Source organism: Squalius cephalus (genome assembly GCF_949319135.1).
Source record: "Squalius cephalus genome assembly, chromosome: 5".
Lineage (NCBI taxonomy): Eukaryota > Metazoa > Chordata > Actinopteri > Cypriniformes > Leuciscidae > Squalius > Squalius cephalus.
The window spans coordinates 48,120,549-48,147,599 of NC_137126.1; the positions used below are offsets into that span (position 1 = coordinate 48,120,549).

General features: G+C 35.2%; 1 protein-coding gene across 1 annotated transcript; it reads right to left on the bottom strand.

Annotated features, from left to right (window-relative positions):
• Positions 1-2,048: 2,048 nt before the first annotated feature.
• Positions 2,049-25,723, bottom strand: ca4a (carbonic anhydrase IV a). Its single transcript, XM_079871876.1, has 8 exons — positions 25,546-25,723; positions 14,382-14,426; positions 14,113-14,277; positions 12,228-12,373; positions 10,428-10,520; positions 10,256-10,322; positions 5,589-5,752; positions 2,049-2,813 (listed from the first exon to the last, which is right to left on the bottom strand). Exons 1-8 carry the CDS (start codon positions 25,604-25,606, stop codon positions 2,634-2,636), a joined length of 921 nt encoding a protein of 306 aa, XP_079728002.1. The 5' UTR covers positions 25,607-25,723; the 3' UTR covers positions 2,049-2,633.
• Positions 25,724-27,051: the final 1,328 nt, after the last annotated feature.

A 27,051-nucleotide genomic window follows, 5' to 3' on the forward strand; every position in this document is an offset into this window, starting at 1 on the left:
AGAACCTTTTGTGGAATGGAAAGACTCCATGGATGTTAAAGGTTCTGCACTGAACCATTGATGCCGATAAAGAACTTTTATTGTACAGTATCTGAACTTAAAATTTTTTCCAAATTTAATATTTAATATATTACATCATTATTTTTGCAATTCCATTTGGAAAGTAATGCAGAACAGTCTTATTTACACCAATATATTATTTATTACTTCATTTTAGTTTAAGTTTTAGTAATTTTGCTATGTGTGATTATTATTTTTATTTATATTTCTGTAACAATACAATAAGGTTTAATTTGTTAACATTAGTTCATTAACTAAGACGAACTAACAATGAGCAATACATAATATATTAATCTTTGTTAATGTTAGTTAATAAAAATACAGCTGTTCATTGTTAGTTCACAGTGCATTTACTAATGTTAACAAATACAACATGTGATTTTAATAATGTGGAAATGTTGAAATTAACATTAAATAAGATTAATAAATGCTATAGAAGTATTGTTAATTCTTAGTTCATGTAAACTAAAGTAGTGAACTAATGAAACCTTATTGTAAAGTGTTACCAATATTTCTATTTAGCTTTATTTGATTTAACCCTCATTTCAATCGTAATTTAACTCATTTATTTCAGTTAGTTGCCAAGGCAACATTTCAAATTTTTTCATATATTTCTATTTTATTGTATTTTATTTCTGCTTTATTTCAATTAACAATTTTTTTTTTAAGAAGTTAACAATAACAACACTTAACAAGACCTTTAAGCTATGCTGTGTTTTGATTCATTTATTAATATGAAATATAAAAATGCATAATTAAAAAATGGGCGGATTGAAATGGGAAAATTGTACACTGACAGTCAATAGAGCTTAACTTTTATTTAATTACTTGGAATAATTAGTTATCTAAAAAAAGAAAAAAAAAAGAATTCACGAGACTGATTTAAAAATGAAATGCAGACATTTTTTTTATTATAATGGAATGCATTCTCTACATCATACAGCAGTTACATCATCATAATATCATCAGTGCATTCTGACATGTTGACAAAACCAACATTTAATGAAGAATAAACAGTCGATATGCACAGAGGAGACAGCGATCATTGATTCCAGTGTCCAGAGGAGGTCAGATTCATTCACTTTCAGCAATGATGCCAAACGGATAAACCACACAAACATACATACATAATGTGTAGAAAAAAAAAAAAGTTAAACATAAAGATAAGTTAGATCATGAGTACAGAAGTTGCACGTATCCCTGCTTATACAGTCTGAAAAGTCTTTATGGCAAAATACTACTAACATTACATGTTCTTCATATTCATTTTCTCCAACAAGAGCATCAATACGTCACATTTTAAACATCCTCACATTTTAAAAACACAAATCATGTGTCCTCACAACAGACTGGAACAGAATCAGTTTGATATACAGCATACTAAGTTTGTGCGCAAGATGCATGACTTTAGATGTCTACAGATGTGTGTAAATATCATGCCAACACTGTGTGTAAGAGTTGTGAAACTGTGTTGTACATTCTAGTTCATTTTAAAACGACCTCTTCTCACAGATAACGCTTTTCTTCGCTGACCTATCTTTTATGTGTCTGTATGAAGCAATGCATGTCTGGGTTAAACTTAGAAATGCCAAAGTACTTGGTTCCTTTTTGTAAAGTGACTTTGGGGTGTTTTCACACTTCATTTTTAGGGGTCTGAAAGGTAAAATGTCATTTTACATGTAAATACTCCAAACAAACACTGGTCCCTTTAAAAAAAAAAAAAAAAAAACTTGTATATGTGTGTATATATATACGCAAAATTTAAGATATATATCATGATATAATAAATATATGTATATGGAGTAATTTAACTTGCTGTTTATGTGTGTATAAATATATGTATATATACATATATATATATATATATATATATATATATATATATATATATATATACATATATAACACACACACATATATGTATATATATGTGTGTGTGTGTATGTATATACATACATACATACATACATACATACACACACATTATTTAAATAAAACATGTATATTTCAGTCCTATGATTTGTTTGATTCTTTTCAACTCGAGTGTAAAAACGCCCTAAAAATGTATAAATTCAATCCAAGTAAATGTAAAGTTGTGTGTTTGAGGCTCTGTGACCTTTTACCCTTGACCTCTCTTGAAATGTGCTGATCATCGTTGTGTTTATTTGTAATGCACATCTCCAGCATATCACATCAAAGCCTTCCGGCATCATAAATATAGCCGCGTGTGTGTGTGTGTGTGTGTGTGTGTGTGTGTGTACGTGTGCATATGCATGTGTCTTGGCAGATGTCTATAATAGATAAAGGTCATGCATTTATCACCCGTCAGACCTTCACAGAGGATCCGAGGCTTTAGTCCAGTTCCTATTGATAGCTATGAGCAAACGTCTAATGGTCACTCTACTCATGCAGTCCATCGTTTCTACACTAACTACTCCTGTAGAAGTGGTTGTTTGTGGTTTTATTGAGTCGGCAGCGTTTGAGACGCCGTGACTCTGTGGTTTGATCCTGCTGGTCCGTTGATTGGATGAGAACTCATTGTGTTAGTTGTGCAGGTAACGGGTCGGTTATCTCTAGTAGAGACGGGACAGGCCGAGCGTTGTGCTGATGGAGGCCAAGAGAAGAACGACGCTGACCGTGAACGCTGGTCCACTGGACCGATACACCACACGCCCGTTACGAGGCTGAACGGGTCTGAAGGTTTTCACCATTTGCGTCCCATCATGAAACTTCAGGGTGGAAAACGCCCGAAGCTGTATGAAGATAATAATAATAATCAAAGATAGTCATACAACTTTAAAGGGGTGGTATAATGCCCTTTTCACAAGATGTAAAATTAGTCTCTGATGTCCCCAGAGTGTGTGTGTGAAGTTTTAGCTCAAAATACCCCACAGATATTTTTATATAGCATGTTAAAATTGTCACTTTTTGAGGGTGTGGCCCTTTAAATGCAAATGAGCTGCTGCTCCCAGCACAGGGGGCGGAGCTTCAAGAGCTTGAGCTCACACAGACACACACTGAAAATTTCAAAAACTTTTAGCCTTTTATGTTCAAACCGGAGTCAGACAATGATGGAGAGACTCAAGAAGATGTGACAACATGTAGAAGCAACAGGACATTTCTGAATGGTTAGTTGATGAATTTATGAAGCTGATGTGTAGTTATCTTCTAGTCATTGATTAGCATATTCTGTCTTGATAATCTATAACTAGTGTTCAGGGGGCGGGGTTTATGTAAATTCTAGGGTTGGTGATGTCACTAACCCGGGAGGAATGTGGTGTAGTCTCTACCAGCCGTTTGTTGTAGTCCTTAAAAAGCGATTTCTTTAAAAGCAAATATCTCCCTTTGCTTTGAACTTTGAGCGTTGTAACTTTGCAGATGTTGTTTATGCTCAAACAGCAACATTACACACTAACTAAAGTTAAAAAAGTCAAATCATAATCAATTAAGACCATGTTCATTTTTTAGGGTGCACTGGCCCTTTAAATGCTCTCATGCTATTTCATAAATTATCACAACATTTGATTTTAATGAAGATAATAATAATAATCAAAGATAGTCATACAGGTTTAAAACCATGTTAATTTTTTTGGGGTGAACTGGCCCGTCGTAATTACACTTCTTAGTTCTTAGTTTATTCGTTTATTTTCTAATGATGCACATTTCTACTGCAACAAGTGCCGCCCAAAGTGAATTAAGAAAACCAAACAAAGACAATACAAACACAACAACATAATTTAGTTCTCTCCTGGGTCAGACTCTAAAGCTAAGATGTAAAAGTGCTTCTTCAAAGTCATTTTAAAAGCATTCATAGTGGGGGCAGAGCGGATGGAGCAAGTTATAATAACTGGATATATATATGAAATTTATAAGAATAACTGGATGCAAGTTATTCCATAATCTGGGCATGATCGCCTTTTCGGCACCTGAAGCAAAACTTTATCGTCCGATCTCAGATTCTTTACTGGCTGGAGTAGAATAACAAGATCTGACAGATAAGAGGGAGCGAGATCAGTTAAAATGTAAAAAAAAAATGAAGTTGATCCGATATCTGATGGGTAACCATTAAAGGGATGATCAAATCTAAGTGAGGGCATAGGTTTTATCTCAGCAATTAATCTTAGGTTGTAGAAACTAGTTTTCACCAGAGCATTAACTTGTTTTGCAAAATTCAAGTCGGAATCAAGAGATTTTTTTGCGTATGGGTGAACAATATGGGGGATACAATGTTCATTCTTGCCTATTCAGATATTTAGCCAATACCCAGTGGATTTTGAATGAAATATAAACCATATAAAAATTACCTGTGCAATTGTATAATTCACCACAGTATCTAGATTGTCAACTTGCTGTCGATTCTGAGGTTTCGGAAAAATAAATACTATTCTTGCTGTGTAAAATACATACGATATGATATTTATTTATACTCTACCTGTCAAAGGTTTGAAATGATTCAGATTTTTTTAATGTTTTTGAAAAGCCTCTGCTCACCAAGGCTGCTTTTATTTGATCATAAATACAGTAAAAACAGTAATATTCTGCTGCTTCATATTTTTGTGGATACCAACCACCATTCAAAGGGTGGGAGTTATTAAGATTTACAAACAAATATGAAATGAATGCTTTTACTCAGCAAGGATGCATTAAATTTATCAAAAAAAGTAAAGACGTTTTTTATAATGTTACAAAATGCTGTTCTCTTGAACTTTCTATTCATCAAAGAATCTAGAAAATTAAAATGTACTACGGTTTCCTCAAAAATATGAAGCAGCACAACTGTTTTCAATATTGATAATAATCATAACTGTTTCTCCAGCTGCAAATCATATTAGAATGATTTCTGAAGGATCATGTGACACTGAAGACTGGAGTAATGATGCTGAAAATTCAGCTTTAATCACAGAAAAAAGAAAAAAAAATACAGTTTACAATATGTATTATATATATGTATATCTATATTCACATAGAAAACAGTTAAGACTGTAATAATATTTCACAATTTCCACTGTATTTTTGATCAAATAAATGCAGTCTTGGTGAGCAGAAGAGATTTCTTTCAAAAACATTAAAAAATCTTAATTATTCCAAACTTTTGACCTGTAGTGTCTACATAAATACAGGACTGTACAATAATGTTAGTTAATAAAAAAAATAAAAAAAATAAAAATAGTTCATAAAAATCCAGCTGTTCATTGTTAGTTAACAGTGCATTAACTAATGTAAACAAATAAAACTTTAGATTTTAATAATGTATTAGTAAACGTTGAAATTGACATTAACAAAGATTAATAAATGCTGTAGAAGTGCAGTTCATTATTATTTCATGTTAACTAATGCTAACTAGTGATACCTTATTGTAAAGTGTTCCCAAAATATGAACACAACTAAACAGTCTCTAGTTCTCTCCTCCGCAATGTTTAAATTTGATTGTCCATCCAACTCAGAAACGACTAAAATTGTACGAGTTGAATTTTTTAAAACTAGGCAACCTAGTATTCCCGATCGCATGTGAAGCCAGCGTGTCGTACCTGTTCTCTGTCGAGGGGAATGGGGTTCTCGAACACCGTCCACACCACAGCCTCGGTGCAGCCCGGTGTGGTCAGGGACCCGTCGTACCGGTAATAGTTCGTCATGTTCCCCTCAGACAGAATGAGCTGATTCAGAGAGATCTTGCGAAGGGTCGTGTTTCCATCTGTTCAAAACAAAAAGAGTTATTCAGAGCGAGTTCACTTTTGAGGCTGTTCATTCACATAGAAGACAGTTTTGCCTTTCTCTGCACTACTTTTCCATTGTTTTCCAATGTAAACACACACTAGACGGATGTCTTTAACCGATGTGCTGTGTTTTGGCGGCGGCGTTTTTCATTACACTGACCTGCATCTCTTTAGTTTGTAGTCATTATTATTTGCTATCCTGGAAAACAATGCAAAATATACAGTCCTGGTCAGAATTATTGGCACCCTTGGCAAATATGATTAAAGGAGCCTGTGAAAATAAATCTGCATTGTAAATCCTTTTGACAATCTCAAAGATCTAACCTTTCATTGAAGTTTAACAATTGAAAATGGGGGGAAATCTCATTATGAAATATATGTTTTTCTCTAATACACATTGGCCACAATTAATGGCGCCCTTTTATTCAATACTTTTTGCTACTTCCTTTTGCCAAGATAACAGCTCTGATTCTTCTTCTATAATGAAAAGAGTTTGGAGATCATCATTCCTCGATAGAGAATCTCTCCAGATCCTTCAGATTCCCAAGTCCATGTTGATACACTCTCCTCTTCGGTTTTCTACAGGGTTCAGGTTTGGGGATTGTTGTGTTGATTTTGATGTTTGTTTTGGATCATTGTCCTGATGGAAGATCCAACCACGGCCCATTATAAGATTTCTAGAAGAGGCTGTAAAGTTTATATGTTTGTATTTGCTAGAATCCATGATGCCATGTATCTGAATAAGAAGTCCAGGACCTCCAGCAGAAAAATTGTCCCACTACTTTTACGGTGTGTTCACACTTGGCATGTTTTGTTGGATTAAAGCGAACTCTGGTGCGATTGTTCATTTAGGGCCCTATTTTAACGATCTGAAACGCAAGTATCAAACGTGAAACGCAAGTAACTTTGTGGGAGGGTCTCGGGTCCCGACGCAAATCTAAAATGTGTTGGTCTGAAGTCGCTTCATTATTCATAGGTGTGGTTTGGGCGTAACGTGAAATAAACCAATCAGAGCGTCATCTCACATTCCCTTTAAGAGCAGGCGCGCTTGTTCCATGGCGGATTGCTATTATAACGGCGGATTTGCCAGGAGCGGTTCACAGCCGAGGAGACCGACGTTCTCGTCAGGGCCGTAAAACACAGAGAAGTGACATTGGGGATGGAGAAACACCTAAATTAGCTTCGGTTAAACAGGCGTATGATAATTTGGGTAAATGTGTAAGCTAGATTTATGCCTATTTTTTCACATCTTCATGGACAACACAATGATTTCCCTCGTGTGGAATATTTTTCCTTGTAATTATGTATGGTTTGCAAAAATGAAAACTGCTGCTTCTGTGTAGAGTAGAGAATCAAAGTGATGCGCGTTGTACACATGCTACATTATGGCCAAGCATGCGCCCTTAAAATAGCATCTGAATAATGCGCCACTGACTTTAGACGAGGTTTCTCCTGGTCAGTGGCGGAATTGTTTTCTGAAACTGCAAAATAGCACCAGGGAACATTTGCGCCGGAACGTGCGTCTGTGGATGGAAAAGTCCGCTGTGCGTCTGGTGCAAAATAGGAATGATACATGCGTCCGTGTACAAAGTCAATTACACTGGGTGCAAGATAGGGCCCTTTATGCGGTTCATTTGAATAAGTGTGAACGCTGCCATCCAAACCATGGTGCGCCGAAACAAGACGCTGAAAAGATGGGACTCGCTCCACTTCCGAACTAACTGTGGTGCGGTTCGAATAAAATATGAACGCAACACAAACCAAAGACATGTAAATAAACCAAAAACAGGACATGATGTCACAAGATGCACCCCTAAAAAGGACAGAAGGCTCAAGCACACCTGTTTTTTCCTCATCATAGTCGTGATGTTGCCCATCACAGTTCAGTTCAGGCATCAGAACCGCGTCTCCTCGCAGCAGATCTTCTTTTGTGTGTGACTGAGGGATTCCTGACGCTGTTTTGACTCATTTTATAAGCTCTTCAGGAGTTATCAGCTGGTCAAAATACCATCATATGGTATATACAATGCACATACAATGAGGGCATTTAGCCCAGAACACAGCATTGTTCTGGAAGTTCGTGAAATATATGTAATAAAAGCGAACCGATCAGGTTGTGAATGTATCCCTGTGTGATTTAGGTTTGGTGTGAAAATACCTATGTGAACGTGAAGTGGACTAGGACAATTTTTTTATCCCTGTTCAATCTTTATCCCTGTTCAAACCAAACCCATATTGAGTGTTTACTGCCAACAAGCTCTTTTTTTGTTAGTTTCATCTGACCATAAAACCCAGTCCCATTTGAAGGTCCAATCGTGTCGGACTACTGAATATGCTGGAGTTGAGAGCAAAGGATTTTTCCTGAAACTCTCCTAAACAACATGAGGAGATATAGGTGCTGTTTGATATTTTTTATGAGGGTTTCGGACCCCAAGACTCAACTAATTTCTGCAAATCTCCATCTGTGATCCTTGGAGTCTCTTTGGCCACTCGAACTATCTTCCTCACCATGCATTAATCACACGATCTTCAATCTTAGTTGATTAGAACTTCTTAATTAAGACCCTGATGGTGGAAATGGTAATTTTCAATGCTTTAGCTATTCTCTTACAGCCACTTTCTATTTTGTGAAGCTCAACAATCTTTCTCAGAACTATATTCTTTGGTTTTACTCGTTGTGATGGATGATTAAGAGAATTTTGCCCTGAGTTTCCTCATATTTATACTCCCGTGAAACAAGAAGTCAAGCCTGGATAGGTTTATTTTCATAGCCTCCTTTGATCATATTTACCAAGAGTGCCAATAATCCTGACCATGACTGTATGTGGAAAGTTTCCATGTAGATAGTTTTTTCTTCTAGGTATTACATATTAATAAAAAAAAATTAAAAAAAATTGATCGACAACTGTTGATCTGAAGGTGAAGTGTGTGGTTTCTGTGCCACTAACAGCATCAAACGGAACTATATAATGAAAAATAAAGATAACAATCATTTACAAATCTTTATATTGTCCCTTAAACTCGCGTCATTGGTTGAGTCATAATTGGCTCAAACAAACAGATCAATGTTTTGAAAGTGTCACAGCGGAAGTCAAACTACTAATAACTGACTGAGATTCTGAACATTAAACCGACACACCGCAAACTAGTTGAACATTGAGCAGATTACTCACTTTTAAGAGAATATTCCAGGATATATTTATTCTGACGACGTTGTGCCACATCATTGTTCTTTTGTTGTTTATATTATGCATTTACAGCGATGAAAGAGGGAGCATGGAAATGAATGCACGAGTATAAATATAAAGTGCACATATTTAAACCAAGTCAAAATGATTGTCTGTGCTAATCGACAGCATGCCACAGATGAAATGTGACCCTGGACCACAAAACCAGTCACGAGTCACACGGGTATATTTGTGGCAATAGCCAACAATACATTGTATGGGTAAAAATTATCCATTTTTCTTTTATGCCAAAAATCATTAGGATATTAAGTACAGATCATGTTCCATGAAGATATCTATCTATAAATTACAGAAACGTCTTTCTGTCTGTCTGTCTGTCAGTCTGTCTGTTATTCGCATATCTCTCGAACCGTTAGTCCGATGGATTTCAAACTCGACAGGTGTCTTGCTATGGGCACGAGTAAGTGCAGTGCCAAGTTTGACGTTGTTTGGATTAGAAATGCAAAAGATATTGTTAAATATATCGGTAAAAGATGCCCCAAGAAGGTTGTGGTTTAAAAATAAACACCAACTTATTTTGCACGGGCACTTTGCACTGCTCCCTGAATTGATGTGCTTATTCATTTGTGGATGTTAACTGAGTCTGTAAGTCAGCTCTGCTGTTTACTTCTGAATATTATATTTCATTCTGGTGCGCTTAACGTTATCGCTACTGCTTAATAGTAGCCTATGCTATTCACCAACTAAACATATCCTATTCAATGCGTTCACAGTCTCTTTCACGGGCATCATTTGTAGTTGCCTATTCACAAACTGTTTGCTCAAACATAGCATTTTCTCGGAGTTCACTGTGTGCTTTTTACCATGCACAAATAAAAATGTCACTGAACTTTTGCTGTGTAATTGTAACAATGAGCACTCAAACACACCAAACCAACAATTACTAAAAACACACACAAAAACTGATTTTGGACGGGCATTTTGCACTAGTTTTGTAAATTTCCAACCGTAAATATATAAAACATGTATTTTTGTGAGTGACTGCATCACAATCGTGAACATAAATGAACAACTTTAAAGGAGATTTTCTCAATGTTTCGTTTTTTTTGCATCCTCAGATTCCAGATTTACAATAGTTGTATCTCGACCAAATATTGTCCTATCCTAACAAACCTAACATCAATGGAAAGCTTATTTATTCAGATTTCAGGAGATGTATAAATCTCAATCTAAAAAAGGTCCAGGGTCACAAATATTCCTGTAATATTTCAGAAGTGTTTGTTCAGAACTTACTTGTGTTCTGGACGTTGCGCAGGGAGGTTGTGAAGAGGTCGTACTTTTTGTTTGAGCTGCTTGACTCCTGCCGGATAGAGCTGACGTTATTGAGGTTTTTCATCTTATAAATTCAAAATCATTTCAAATTCTCTTAGCAAACTCTGCATTTTAAAGCACGTGCGTATCAAACCTCGTAGAAGAATCCCAACACAGCGATTCCAGAACGATCTTTGAGTGCATCTTCAATTCTGTTGTATTTGTCTTTCATGTGCACAATATGCAGCTGGTGAGAGAATAAATAATGCCATTTATTTATAATAATTAATCACTGTAAAAATGTATCGTAATTCTAACAATTTAGGATACGTTTACATGAGGATGTACTAAAAATGAAAACGTTTTTCCTTTGTGTTTTTCGCGCTGTTCACACGGATCCACAAAAACGACTAAAAACACTGTATTATTCATGCCAGGCCAGTAGATGGCGATGTAACGAGAAACTACGCACCCACAGACTGAACACGTGATACGCATGTCACCATTTTCACAAATTCACGTTTTTGTTAACAGTATAAGTTTTAAAAAACGTGCAATTTGAAACCCGTTTTCAAAAGTTTGCATTAATAAGTTTTCCGTTTTTTAACTCTTTCCCCGTCAGCGTTAAAAAAAGAAAAAATTGCCAGACACTGTCAATTTTCACAAAAATGTAATGTCTCCCAGAATATTTTGTTGTATGAATATCCGAACATGCAATATATTACAAAAAAAAAAGAACAGAGCGTCTGCTTTTAAACCAAAATAACCGTTTTATTTGAGCTTTATGCATTTATTTTTAATCAACACTTAAATGTGAGATAAGATTCATAAAAGAGCAACTTTTTGAACAAAGCTGAGAATTTGTTTTAAAGACAACAACGTGCATAAGCAATGCTTTTATTGCTTGTTTCTGCTCTTTTTTCACCGGATGATTTGGAGATTGTGCACTCTTTCAGAAGTTGTGTAATAGCGCCCCCTATTGTATAACAGTGAAAACACGGAAAGCCATACAATTCCGTCAGTGGCGGGGAAATTATTAATAAAAGGCTATGGGGCCGTTTACACGACACCGTTTTCAATTAAAAATGGAAAACTTTTTATGCGTTAAACTTTTTAATGCTGTAGCCTATTCGCAAAAAAAATGCAAAATGCAATAACTTTTCCGTTTTTTTAATACATTGTTGTCGTGTAAATGTTCCCTAAAAATCCTGGTTAAAACCTCTTTAATTGGTTAACAGTACATTACCCTATTCTATTCAGTGAAATGCTGTAATCGATCTAATGGGATGTTTCAGTAAAGTACTGTTAAATTAACAGGGTTTTTTTGGGGGGAAAAAACATAATCATAGAATTTACTGTATAAAAAAAAACAAAAAAAATGTAAATTGACATGCCATGAAACATCTGTGTGGCCTGTCACAACGAATGGGCTTTTCACTGAAATAAATGTTGCTTCTTATATTGCATTATTGTAGTGGTGTGTGTTATCGTGATGGTGTTTTTCTTTACCACCAGTGTTTTAACGGTGGTAGATTTTAGATTTGTATCAGTTAAAGAAATATATGGTTACACTTTATTTTAAGGTGTCATTGTTACAGTGTAATTATATATTTAAGTACTGAGTAATATTAAGCAACTACATGTACTAACTATAGGGTTAGGGTAGGATCAAGATTTGGATGCATGTAATTATTCATAATTTACTCTTAATACTATGGTAAGTACATGTAACAAAGACACTGTAAAATAAAGTGTTACCAAATATATATATATATATTTTTTGTTTTTGTTTCCACCTTATGCAACTGATGCAAAACAAATTCAATGCGCAAAAATCAGGCGGCGCACATACTAGCCCATTCTAGTGTCTAAATTTGCGTCACACACACTGTACCCCTTGTGTATGCTAAAAACCGAAGTTTATTTGTGATTTAGTCGCAACAGTATGTCGCACCTCCATTGGATACTGCTCTCCGTCGATGGTGTGTTCAGATCCAGGCCCTCCATCTGAACCCCAGTGAAGGTGAAACTGCACAGCCTTGTACGTTTCTCCCAGGTTTCCTCCAGACACGGTGGCTTTGATGGGAATACTGACCTGAACTGAGGTGGAAAAGACAGTAAGTTATTACTACGACAGAGATTTTAGTGTTTGAGTAAAGATGCACATTTCTGCTGATACAAACACAGACACAACTTTCTTCTCCTGCATCCTATTCTTCCAAAAACTGAACTTTTTTTTGTTACTAAAAAACACACAAGCTAGCCAAGCCCAGGTGAGGAAAAGTAACGTAACGTATTACTTTCCTTAAAAAGTAACTAAAGCCCTATTCGGACGGGACTAGTGTAACATGGAGAGTCGGGGTAAAGTAATAATCACCAGAGCTTCTCTGTGATTTTAGTCCGGTCTGAATGTGCATCTCAGTGATCATCACGGACAATGTCAGGAAAGATTACGGCGACTTTTACCTTCAGTAAAAAGGTCTGGAAAAATGACCTCAGGTAATACTAATCCCGTGCGAATAGACCCGCTGTAAATATGCACGTATATATTCCGTCATTTCCTGTTTAAAAGTAGTTTTCCGCGTTTTTTAAAGTATGGAGACGCTTGAAGAAGCATCAGTTGTGTTCTAGACGCTGGGACGAGTCTGTGGCAAAACTCAAGTGTTTCACACACACCATTCAGATCAAGAAAGAAGATCGAAAGCACTTGTTAGAAACATCTTTTAGCGTTAGGTAAGAGCCTATTACCAACACAATCCAATCTGAAGTTCATTAATACATCATTTGACCGGACATAACTGTTTTATATATCTAAATATAGGTTATGTGTGTTTGTGCACGTGATATCAGGAAGCAGCGTAACACACACACGAGGACAGGAGTGACGGCGGTGTGTAAATCGAGTTACTCTCCCACTTCTGCTAGTTTACTGAGATATCTTACCCCGTGCGAATTGCCCATTAATATTATAGACGTCCTGTGGTAAAATTACATTACTCCATCCACCCTTGTGAAGCTAATCCCATCTGAATAGGGCTTAAAAATGTGTTACTTTTAGGGAGTAACGCAATACTGTAACGCATTACTTTTAAAAGTAACCTTCACTAACACATATCTGAGATTTTTTTGTTTTTTTTTTGTTACTTTAAATACAAAATAAACATGTCTGTGTTCACTGCAAAAAAAATATTTTCTTGCTCAGTGTTTTTGTTTTCCAGTTAAATATCTAAACATTCTTAAATCACGATAGATTTACTTGAGAAGAAAAATTACTTAAGATAGTAAGTCTTGTTTTTAAAAAAACAAAAAAAAATTAAGTTTATGCTTGAAAAAAAAAAAAAAAAAAGAAAATATATATATGAATCAAGTTTATTTTTCTTAAGTCTGCACTGACAGATATATATATATATATATATATATATATATATATATATATATATATATATATATATATATATATATATGTCAGTGCAGACTTAAGAAAAATTAAAGTAGTTTAAAGTAGTAAAAAACTAGTCTGACATTTTCCTTCTCAAGTGAATGCATCTTGATTAAAGTAATTTTAGATATCTGAAATGAAAAACAACACAAAAATACTAAGTAAGCAAATAATTTTTAGCTGTGTTGGCAATATATTTAAGTTTAGTTTTTTAAACAATGGTATAAAGCATGCACATCAAAAACTGATGATAATCAGATGCATGACCAAAACATAGATCGTAAAATGTGGCGCACTGTTGCTTCACTGAACACTGAATGAGTTGACTAAAGTGTAACAGAAGTGGTTTGATCTGCGTGCTGTTCATCAGTCATGAGCTGTGAGGTGTGTGTTTTCTGACCCGAGTGGCCGTTGTTCTTCATGGTGCTCTCGAATACTTCCTGGTAACCGGTGAACTTGAACGGCGTCAGTCTCTCGTCCAGCTTGGTTTTCTTCGTCACTATATTGATCGGTGACTGTCTGGTTTTCCCACATTCTGGGTTCACATCCCTCCATTTGTCTGGTCCTGAGAACAACACAGAGACGCTGCGTTAGATTATTAGTTTTTAGTTTAGAGTGACGTGTCTAGAAACGGCACATTAAGAGACTGGTGTTTCTCCAGAAACTCACCTTTACAGTGGGAATCACACCTGTCCTGCGTCTGGTAGCACCAGTCTGGATGAGGAGAAAGGATTAGTTAGTTCATTAAAATGCTTTATTTAGATTTTTGTTCTCTTTTTTTTTTTTTTTGCATTTGTATTTTGATCCTCTGGGCATTTGTGCTGCAATGATTGGAGTTTGGAATCAGTTTTTGTATTTTTAAAAATGTTTTTGAAAGAATTAAGTCTCTTCTGCTCACCAAGGCTCCATTTGATTAAAAATACAGTAAAATTGTGAAATATTATTACAATTTAAAACAGCAGTTTTCTATGTGAATATATAGTAAAGTGTAATTTATTCCAGTGATCAAAGCTGAATTTTCAGCATCATTACTCCAGTCTTCAGTGTAACATGATCCTTCAGAAATCATAATTATTATGATGATTTGATGCTCAAGAAACATTTATTATTAATATCAATGTTGAAAAAACTTGTTGTTGCTCAATATTTGTGTGGACCATGGACATAATTTAATTCAGCAAGGATGCATTAAAGGATTAGTTCACCTTCAAAAAGATTTTTGCTGATAGTTTACTCACCCCGATGTCATCCAAGATATCCATGTCTTTCTTTCTTCAGTCGTAAAGAAATGAAGGTTTTTGAGGAAAACATTCCAGGATTTTTCTACACAGAATGGACTTCAGTGGCAACCAACTATTCCAATGTTCAAAGAAGGTTCAAATGTCCGTCTCAATGCAGCTTCAAAGTCTCGACACGATCCCAGTCGAGAAATAAGAGTCTTATCTGGTGAAACGATCGGCCATTTTTTAAAAACAAAATTATATATATATACTTTTTAACCACAAATGCCCGTCTTGTACCATCTCTGAGATGTGCCACGTATTACGTCATCATGTTGGAAAGGTAAAAAAAAAAAGTATTATAAAAATAAATTAAAACAAAGATGTCAGACGATTTTGAAGTTGGAGGAGAAAATGAGATGGAGTTTTCCGCCCTTCCCTCCTTTCTGAACCGGAGAACACAGACAAATAACTTAGATAGATGACGTGACGTGTGACCTTTCCAACATGATGACGCAATGCATGGCGCATCTCAGAGATGATACACGACGAGCATTTGTGGTTATAAAGTATTTTCTTTTTTTAAGAAAATGGCCGATCGTTTCGCGAGATAAGACTCTTATTTCTCGACTGGGATCGTGTCGAGACTTTGAAGCTGCATTGAGACGGACATTTGGACCTTCTGTGAACATTGGTATAGTTGGTTGCCATTGAAGTCCATTCTGTGTAGAAAAATCCGGGAATGTTTTCCTCAAAAACCTTCATTTCTTTACGACTGAAGAAAGAAAGACATGGATATCTTGGAGGACATCGGGATGAGTAAATTATCAGCAAAAAATATTTTGAAGGTGAACTAATCATTTAAGTAGTTTTAAAAGTGACAGTAAAGACATTTATAATGTTACAAAATATTCGATTTCAAATAAATGCTGCTCTTTTTAACTTTCTGTTCATCAAAGAATCCTGAATTTTGTTCCCCAAAAAATATGAAGGAGCAAAAACTGTTTTTAACATTGATAATAAGAACTATTATTAATAATTGAGCACCAATAATAATTGAGTAAATTCAATTTGAAATATTTTCAAATAGAAAACAGTTATTTTAAATTGTAATAATATTTCACAGTATTACTGTTTTGACTGTGTTTTTGTAAGAGCAGAAGATACTTCTTTCAAAAACACAAACAAATCTGAATTATTCCAAACTTTTGTTTATTAGCGTATTAAACTAGTTCTTATGACTTCATTCTATTGTCTCGTCCAACAGGAAAACCTCTCCCGGTCGCTCACAATGAACACAGATTATATTAAACTGTTATGAGAATTGTTATATAATAAGACAACTATCTTCATGGACTCATTCAGAAATAACGAACGGGATGTTTTGAAGTCTATCTGGCGACTCAGTCGTGACTTGATTTCATGACCCTACATCTCCTTTTCCCTCTCAATGAGATCCTGTTATTTTAGGAATTAAAGAGAAATGTCACTGATGACCCAAATGTTATTGCTTGGAAATTGCACTTGGTTCTCATTTGTTTAACTTCTGAGTCTTAGATGATGTAGTGATTCTCCGAAAGTTTCTTATGGGAGAAACGAGTCAATTAATGTCATCCAGTAAGAGTAACACAAGTGAAGGCGCTCCGATCACTGGATAAGAAATGTTTGAGATCATATTGAGATCTGAGCTTTGAAAGCAGACGTTGATAACTTGGCAAATTTGAGAATATATTCGAGACACTTTTGAGATCTCTCTGGCCTCGTTTCCACTGCAGGTCTTGATGCCCAATTCTGATTTGTTGCCTATATCCGATTTTTGGACCGTCCGTTTACACGTTCTTTCAATTGTCACCCATATCCGATTCATGTGTTTACACTTGCCATACCATCTGAAACATCACGCATGTTTAAAAGGGTTAAATTATCTTGCACAGATGGACAAATGCAAAATATGATTGAGCTCTGCAATATATGCGAAGATCGCCAAACATCACCATGATTATGAGGCGGAGGAGGACGAAAACTGCTCTTAAACTGGGTGTGTGACGAGGAATGGGGTTTGGTCAAGGAAAATTTTTCAGTCAAAAGATTTTTTTTTTTTGCTTTAACCCCTATCGGCTGATAACGATCAGTGCCAGATCAATCGCACCCTTACTTTCAGCATTCTTGCCTTTTTGGCCTGCCTTTCTTTTTCAGCTGTCATGAGCAGCTGACATGAATGTCTTATGATTGTGTTGCTGTGCTATTCTAAACAGTTTGCTAAATTATGACCTCTTTTGTTTGCATATAATAATAGATTCTTTGCACACACAATCTTAGGCATAAAAGAGATCTTTTTTTTTATTATTTATGATGTTATAGTGCTATTCAAATGTCATTTAGTTCAACTATTCAGCTTAACAGGGTCATTATGTGTAACCCTAATCAAAATAATGAAATACCAAATTTCAAACTAAAATGTTTTATTTATTATTATTATTATTTTGCAGTAAAGACTAAATTGAGTCTATCAAATAAAAATGAAATAAAATAAGGTTAGGTGAAGTGTCCTGTTAATTTAATCAGCAGTGTGCATATCTCAGGACTGGTGGGAGCGTATTGTGGCGGGCTTTAACGGGAAGCAGTGGGTCCGAAATTTTAGAATGAGCAAGCCCCCAACCTTCGATATGTTGTGTGTCAACGTTTGTCCACATTCCTCTCCTACGACTACACAAAGTTTCGGATGGTCCCTTTGCAGAAGCGCGTCGGGGTTTCTCTCGTAATTAAACTGCGAAGACGTCGCCTAATTTACATGACAGTCGCATTGGCACATATCCGATTTATATCTGATTTATTTCCACATATGAATGAGGCCTCTGAAATAGAATCTGAAATAGATAATAGCCATCCACACCTCTTTAAAGACCCTTACAAAAAAGAAGTATACTTCAAGCTCATTTTATTAGATATTGTAAGAAATTGTAGTCTGCCTCGACCCAGATTCCACTCCAAAATATATTTTAGAATGAGCTCATCCCCAAAATGGCTTAATTATCATAGAGATGAAGGAAGTCAAGTTATATTGTTTCTTCACCATTTGGGCTGATCACATCCTGAGCAAATGCATCATCAATTGGTGAACCCAAGGTGCTTCGTGTAATAAACTTCGACGTCCACATCATTTTTTCTTACAATACTTTAGTAAGGTTTAAGTGGGCTATATTTAAGCATACTTAAAGATACTAATGTCAACGTACTACACTGTATAAAAGTATTGTCGGCTTAACTTAAAAAGGTAAGTTGAGGCCTTAAAATTGTGAGTTAATAAAACTCACTCTCAATAAAAACTCAATAAAAAATTGAGTTAATACAACAAAGGAGATTGGTTTAATAAATAGAAACTCAAAATATTGTGTTATGGGAACCAAATTAATTATCTAAGTTGATTTGACAAAAGATAAAATGTTGTGATAACAAATCATGAAAATATTTTTTACAGTGTATTTGTAATTGTCCCACTTTTTTGTGCAGAAAAGTATACTTTTAAGTGTAAAAGTATAACTATACTCCAAGTGAACTTATAGGTATACTGATAGTTTACTAGTTAAATATTTTTTTACTTTATAAAATTATTTCTAAGTACTCTCAGTTTAGTAGGTTTATACTGCAAGTACTTGTTTTCTTTAAGATAACTTAATATCATACTAATAGTTTTACTATTTATGTTACTTTTGCACTTTAAGTATACTACTATGTTCCTATTAAGGTATTAATTTTTATACTTAAAATATACCTTTAACTGTACTAGCATTTTTGATATTGTAAGAAAAGACGTCTACATCAGTTTTTCTTACAATATACTTTAGTACATTTTAAGTGGGCTATATTTAAGCATACTTAAAGATACTAATGTCAATGTACTACACTGTATAAAAGTATTGTTGGTTTAACTTAAAGGTAAGTTACCTGGTTGCCTTAAAATTGTGAGTTCATTGAAATAAAAAAAAATTGAGTTAATACAACAAAGGAGATTGGTTTAATAAATAGAAACTCAAAATATTGTGTTATGGGAACCAAATTAATTATCTAAGTTGATTTGACAAAAGATAAAATGTTGTGATAACAAATCATGAAAATATTTTTTACAGTGTATTTGTAATTGTCCCACTTTTTTGTGTAGAAAAGTATACTTTTAAGTGTAAAAGTATAACTATACTACAAGTGAACTTATAGGTATACTGATAGTTTACTAGTTAAATACTTTTTTAGTTTATAAAATTACACTTTTTTAAGTGTACTCTCAGTTTAGTAGGTTTATACTGCAAGTACTTGTTTTCTTTAAGATTATTTAATATCATACTAATAGTTTTACTATTTATATGTTACTTTTGCACTTTAAGTATACTACTATGTTCCTATTTAGGTATTAATTTTTCATACTTAAAATATACCTTTAACTGTTTCTGATCATTTTCACAAAGCCTCATCAAGCTTAATATAGTTCACATGTTTGGCACAAAACTTGTTTTCAGTCACAGTGTCAATCAACTTCATCATTTCATGTTTATTAAACTCGTCCTCGATTGTTAGCTTGTTTGGTTTTCTCCCTCACAAACAAAGAGCTGTTCCCACGTCTCCGATCCATTAGCTGTTATTCTCCGCCATTCAATCGCTTCTGATACACAGGAATTGCTTTTCTATTGTTTGAGAGCTGGAAAGACACAAATCTCTCTATCTGTCCTCTGTTATCTGCTCATAGCATCGCAAGGGTCACATTCTTCTTATTATTTTATTAATATTTCACAATGGAGACGCACGACTCCACCTTGGTGGTGGAACAAATATTTTGACCCTATCTCCGAAATCAAATATTCATGAAAAACACGCACGGCATTGAGACGAATGGGTCGGGTTGTTCTTTCTAAGTTCGGTCCCACAGATTGGAAGGTGAAGGAAGTGCCAGTGAATTGGCACCGCCGGCAGGTCTTTCTACCTCATCTGTGATGCCGTTTCCTTCTGCGGGCACATGATAATCGGGCTCACAAACAAACCCAACGTGTGAACAAGCAGCGAAAGCCAAAGCATCCCAGTTTCTCCACATGAGGCCAGGAATGTGAGGACATCAGCGTAAGACTGTGATCAAAACACACCCGTGTTTATCATCTCCCATTGTGTGATGCAGATGAAGTCATTTCCCTCACAGTAGCATCCTCTTGAAAGAGAAAACTTTCATGCTTATTCGTCAACTTATAAACATTGCATATGTTCAACTTTCACATTTAGAGGACCTGCAACAACTACTTGAATAAATGCAAAAAGGGAGTTTCTTCCTCTGTATTCTTGTCTTGTTTTCTAAAAAATGTTTAACACAAGATAACAAGTCCTATTTTCTGAAAAAAAGCATGAAAATTAAGTGAATTTATGCTTAAGACAAGAAAGAAAAGTAGGGTCAGAAAAATAATCTTGTTTTCCCTTTAAGTTAAGTTGTTGTTTTTTTTTACCCCTTTGGCAATTTTTGTTGTTGTTTGTTTTAAGCATAATGCTGGTTTAATGTCTATCATCATTTTGCCTGATTGTAAATGTATTTTAATTTAAGAATGTTTAGTGTTAAAAAAAAGTCAAAAATAAAAATTTGTTGATTTAATTAAACCTTTTAAGTTGCAAACCTTATTTTGATGAGTTCTTTACAACTTAAAATTGCGGAATTTTTGCAATTTGTTTTTGTAATCGTATTTAATGCATTGACTTTATTGTGGTTTTTGGTCTTTTGGGAACAAGTTATATCTTATTCATTCAATTTAAATTTGATGTGCTATACTAGCTGTTGATTTTAACTGAGACAAGATTAATTAGTTCCAGGGCCACAAATCAACCTAAAAATGTGTGTTAATGCTGTTTCTCCAACTCAGTGTAGTTTGTTAGGTGAATCATTTCATTAACTCATATAGATTGATGCGCACTGTTGCATTGAGCCTTAAAGCTACAATATGTAAGACTTTTGTAATAAAATATTCAAAAATCACTTGCACAGTGTGATATATTTCCTGCAGTTGTGTACTTACAATATCCCAAAAGATATTAATTTCAGAGAAATTCCAATTTTAAATAATGGCTCGTCCCGGTTCACTTGTCGCCTGTCAATGACGTAATATCCGCGTTATCCCTGGTTTCCACTCATACTGCCGTAGTAACCATGGCGACAGACGTGGACAACTGCGTTACGTCTAGCGTCACGTTCGCGCTGTTGTTGTTTCATTCAAACATTATGGATCATGGCAAGCAGACTTTGGGACAAAAGGAGAACTAAAACGAGGATCAATATCATGACGTTTTCGAGATGCCGAGAGCTAGCGTCCGCGGCTAACTTCCACTTGACAGAGACGCGCAAATGTACATTAAACTAATCAGTGTTATATAGCTCAATATGATGAAATGTTAGAATATGATCAGTGTGTTATTCTAATGTTGATCTCGCTCACTGCTAGTCTCATACAGACAAACTAACACAGAATAACATTATAACTTTAACACACTCAAATGCAGTTTAGTGTGATAGTGTCGAGCAAGTGAAACAGAGCTGCGTTCCCTCACTAGTTTCATTCGTCTATTAAACTGCCCTGTGTGAGTATTATTCAGCACTAGCGGGTAAGTTAGTTCGGTAGAATGAAATGTCCTTATTCCTTTATATCCGCGGGACTCGCTGTGGCGCTGAGATCTGTCTCTCATTAGCACTCGCGCCCTGCTTCATTCCACAGTCATGTCAAAAACATCAATGTATTCACTCATCCATAAACATTATTAGATCCTTCAGAATGATGACAAGTTCCATAATTCCGCTTATGCGTCATCAACCAACGCCTTTGTTATTGTAAGAGGTTAGCGACCGCTAGCGGCAAAAAAATAAACAAAATACATATTGTAGCTTTAATGAAGTTTGCATCATTGATTCTGTCATTTTCCAGTTTATCACGGTGAAGCTGCATTGAAACAGTCTGTATAAAGATGACGTTGTTTGGATTGAAACGAGCAAGTATCATTGGTGTGGGCTATCATAAGCGTGCGGTCAGTGGAGATTGAGAACAATACCTGGCTGATATGAATGAACACACAGCTTTTGATCTTCAGAGCCGCACGAGAAACAAAGTAACATGTAATGCCAAAGACTCGACGCTGCAGTCGTGGAATAAACACAAAGCTAAGAAAATACGGTTTCATGCACGTAAACCAAAACACAATTCCTGCCGTGATATTATCTGCTGTGAGTCACACACTCGATCGGTGTGTGTGTGTGTGTGTGTGCGCGCGCGCGTAAATACCATCTGAACACGGAAAAGGTTTCAAAATTTGCTAGTTACAGAAAGAGAGTTTCCTTATTTAGACAGCAAGATTGAGTTTTACCTGATCTGGCATTTTGCCACTTACTGTACAGGCAAATATGTGAAGCCGTTTGGTATGTCTGCGTTCAGGCTTCTGTTTGCTGAGGTTAGCTCATACTGACTGAACACCTTCACCATAGTGAACTGCCCACTTTATAAGTCAGCATCGTGTCTCTGTTGTGGTTAAGACAATCTCATAATGCATTTTGACAGAGAAACATTCCAAAATGTTTTTTTTTTATCCATCTATTGTTTATTTTCTATATTTTTATTAATGCATCTTTTGTATAATGTTACTGTCTTTTCTTTTATTATTGTGTTATATTCCATTTTTACTGCCTTATCCCTATGTATGTCTGTAGGCTACTCTTCTGCTCTGGAAGTTTCTTTCACCAAGACAAATTCCTTGTGTGTTCCTTGTGTGTGTGTGTGTGTGTGTGTGTGTGTCATTCTGAGTCTAATTATTATTAGCTTATTTGTAAAGCATTTCTTGTGTCAGAAGGTTAGGCTACTTGAAGAATATTTCAGATCAGTCACTTTTCCATTTAGTTTTTTTGACAGCACTCATCAATGTCAGAATGACTGAAAGGGCCAATCAAATCAAGGAAGGAGGGGCTTTACTGTTCACATGATGCATTCGCTCCGTTTTAGCGGTGAAATAGTGTGAGGTAAAATCTAAGTAAACATTAAAGGGATAGTTTACCCAAAAATTAAAATTCTGTCATCATTTATGAATTTCTTTCTTCTGTTGAACACAAAAGAATATTATATTTTAAAGAATATGGTTAATCAAACAGTTGATGGGCTCCATTGACTTCCATGATATATTTTTTTCCTTACTATGTAAGTCCATCAACTGTTTGGTTACCCATATTCTTCACAAAATATCTTCTTTTGTATTCTATAGAAGAAATAAATTCATGCAGATTTGGAACAGCTTGAGTAAATGATGACAGTATTAAACATTTTGGGTGAACTGTCCCTTTGAATATCTGACAATTGTTTTATGATAGGATAAATGATGTTATTAAATATGTTTCATGATATTTATGATACAAGCTACTAAACATTCTTGGGCAAGTTTAGCCATTTCAATTAGAAAATATAGGCTAACATTTCCGTAGCCTAATTCATGTAATTCACAGACTTTAAACAGAGACGTTTTCACGTATGATTATAGACGCAAAGAGTGTGTATTTTGAAATAAGAATACTGTTTGCAAATAGTTATTTCATTGATTTCATTCTCTTTTTATTTTGGTTTCGGTCCACAATGTTCGAGGCTACTCTTCATTCCAGCATGTAAATATTCCTCTTGGCTTCATTAGTTGCACTTAAGGTGCCATTTAGTTACAGATGCTTTAATGAAAAGTCATTTACAGTCCACTTAACCTCGGGTTCCTCCACAGGGACTGAAGCTGTGATAATGTGTTGATCAAGAGCACAATAGTTAATGAATCAACAATGAAGAAGACCTTTCAGTCCTGGCTCTTTAACCTCTTCACAACATTAATAAGTGATTGATAATAAGATAATAATGGTGATATGAAGAAGATTAAAGTGTTTGTTTGTTTGCATGTTCTATGCACTTGTCTAATTTTAGCTCTTGTATGGAGACCTTGAGCCTTTTGACTTGTTATTGGCATACATTCATGTGCCCTAGAAAGTATATATGGACACTGCAGTCACACTTATGACATCAGAATGTTATGCAAATTATATCAAATGCTGTCGGATCTTTCCTCTTCACCAACATCATCATTTTCAATGTGTTGTAATCACATTAATATCAACTAAGCACAAACACAAAGTCACACAATATCAATCAATCAGTCTTCAATTTCAACACTCCACATTGTTTTGAAGAGTGTCAAGTCATGTATGCTTTCACAATACACTGTTTCAAAGCGTCAGTGTTTAGAAATGTCTTTAGATGCTATAGTGAGCAGGAAGTCTAACATCTAAACAAGAGATTATGTTTTAACATCTTTAATCCAGAGGCATTTGTGTCGATTATTCACAATAATTGACACTTGCTTTGAAATTGAGTAATCTAACACTGAGGCATTTTTTTGAGAGTGACTTAATTTTTCCAAATATATTCTTTATGCATCATTTCTGTTGCTCGTTTTACGTCGTTTTTACGTTTCATTAACCACAAACGATGAGCGCGCGTTTTCACCTGGCGGGAAATAGACGCGTAACGTTAATCGCATTCGTCTGTGGGAGTAACCATAGAATTTTGCTTCTGAAAACCGAACCATAACTTCTGTCATTATCACTTCATTGTTAATTTACATTTCATGTCACTAAAAACTGTGCGTTTTGCGAAGCTTACTGTACAATTGTCGCCAGAGGACACATTTGGGTTGCGCGTAATGAGGTTAATTACGCGCAACCCAAATGTGTCCTCTGGCGACAATTTCAATGTTCCTTTAAAAAGTCTAGCTTTCTGATAGTCATAGAAAGGCTGTGATTCGCAGGTGTGTCAGAGCTTCACTCGTTGGCAAACAGTCCGGACGCCTTCAGGATCTCACGCGCTCCTCCTACACAAGGAACGGGAACACACCGAGTGTCCTTGAGCAGAAATAAAGAATAAAGATGCTCCTTCCTCCGGGAAACCAGCCAGCGCGCAGGAACTATTCATTGTTTTCCGATGACGGACTTTTCTTTCGAGGTTTTTCTAAATGTATAAGATAAATAACCACCTGACAGTCTGCATATAGGTGAGAGAGCGTTTGAATCAACTAAATATTTACTGAGAATTACAAAAAGTTAGACTATTCCAAATAACTAAAGACAAGCTTTGCGCATTAATGAATGGGGTCAATTTTATTTTTGGTTTGGGATGAAATTATGTGGTTATTCTAAGTTGTGGATATTCAAAATGAATAAAATGAAAACCGTTAGAAAACATCATGCGTGTGTACTTTTGAAAAGCTCGAGGCTTTACTGAAATTACCAAAGTTATTATTGTTAGGTATTAATCAGTGACAGTGTTTTATGCATAAAACAATTGACTAAGAAACTGTTTACGAATAGCCTGAATGTAAATCTCTATACATGTCAATGTCACACAGGAGTCAGTCTGCTCACCTTTAAATTATGCACATTACTTATAAATAAATGAAATATGAGGTTTAAGTTCATTCTGATCAGTGCTTTGTCCCATGAAATGTCCTTATTTATATCAAGCCCTGTGGATCAGTGAAGAAGCTTGAATATGAATGATGATGATGCAGTCGGTAATGAAACTCACCTGCAGCGCTGCATGAATGCAGAAGCAGAGGCAGGAGAAAAGCTGGAAGCAGAGCGCGCATTGTGACTGTCCTGGGACTCCAGCAGTGAGACTGGACCGAGTGTGTGTCCTGTGTGTGTCCTGTGTGTGTCCTGGGACTCCAGCAGTGAGACTGGACCGAGTGTGTGACCCTTAGAGAGTCTGATCGGTGCTTATATACTAATAAATCTATCAATGAACGGATGGAGTCTGTTGGCCACGCCCCCTCCCATCATCACATTCCTCTAATACAGTTATAATGAGAGCATCACTGGAACACTTTACATGCCATCTATCCATCTATCTATCTATCTATCTATCTATCTATCTATCTATCTATCTATCCATCCATCCATCCATCCATCCATCCATCCATCCATCCATCCATCCATCCATCCATCTATCTATCTATCTATCTATCTATCTATCTATCTATCTATCTATCTATCGTTCTTTCTATCTATCTATCTATCTATCTATCTATCTATCTATCTATCTATCTGTCTATCTATCTATCTATCTATCTATCTATCTATCTATCTATCTATCTATCGTTCTATCGTTCTATCTATCTATCTATCTATCTATCTATCTATCTATCTATCTATCTATCGTTCTATCTATCTATCTATCTATCTATCTATCTATCTATCTATCTATCTATCCATCCATCCATCCATCCATCCATCCATCCATCCATCCATCCATCCATCCATCCATCCATCCATCCATCCATCCATCCATCTATCTATCTATCTATCTATCTATCGTTCTTTCTATCTATCTATCTATCTATCTATCTATCTATCTATCTATCTATCTGTCTATCTATCTATCTATCTATCTATCTATCTATCTATCTATCTATCTATCTATCTATCTATCTATCGTTCTATCGTTCTATCTATCTATCTATCTATCTATCTATCTATCTATCTATCTATCTATCTGTCTATCTATCTGTCTGTCTATCTGTCTGTCTGTCTGTCTGTCTGTCTATCTATCTATCTATCTATCTATCGTTCAATTGTTCTATCTATCTATCTATCTATCTATCTATCTATCTATCTATCTATCTATCTATCTATCGTTCTATCGTTCTATCTATCGTTCTTTCTATCTATCTATCTATCTATCTATTGTTCTATCTATCTATCTATCTATCTATCTATCTATCTATCTATCATCTATCTATCATCTATCTATCTATCTATCTATCTATCTATCTATCTATCTATCTATCTATCTATCTATCTATCTATCTATCTATCAATTGTTCTATCTATCTATCTATCTATCTATCTATCTATCTATCTATCTATCTATCTATCTATCTATCTATCTATCTATCTATCTATCCATCAGAATTTGATTATACAGTGGAAGTTAATAGTGATGATATTGTAAATCAAATGATCAACAATGCACACTATTATAAGTGAGAAGATTCTTTCTTATCCAGATCAACATACAGTTAAAATAACTTCT

Bases quoted from the DNA above. Each gene is read 5' to 3' on its own strand.
- ca4a (XM_079871876.1), bottom strand. From the start codon at position 25,606: ATGCGCGCTCTGCTTCCAGCTTTTCTCCTGCCTCTGCTTCTGCATTCA. The intron at 14,278-14,381 runs GTGAGTTTCTGG...TGTTGTTCTCAG, and splicing joins GTGTGATTCCCACTGTAAAG to GACCAGACAAATGGAGGGAT. The intron at 5,753-10,255 runs GTAAGTTCTGAA...TGTTTTGAACAG, and splicing joins GCGCAACGTCCAGAACACAA to ATGGAAACACGACCCTTCGC.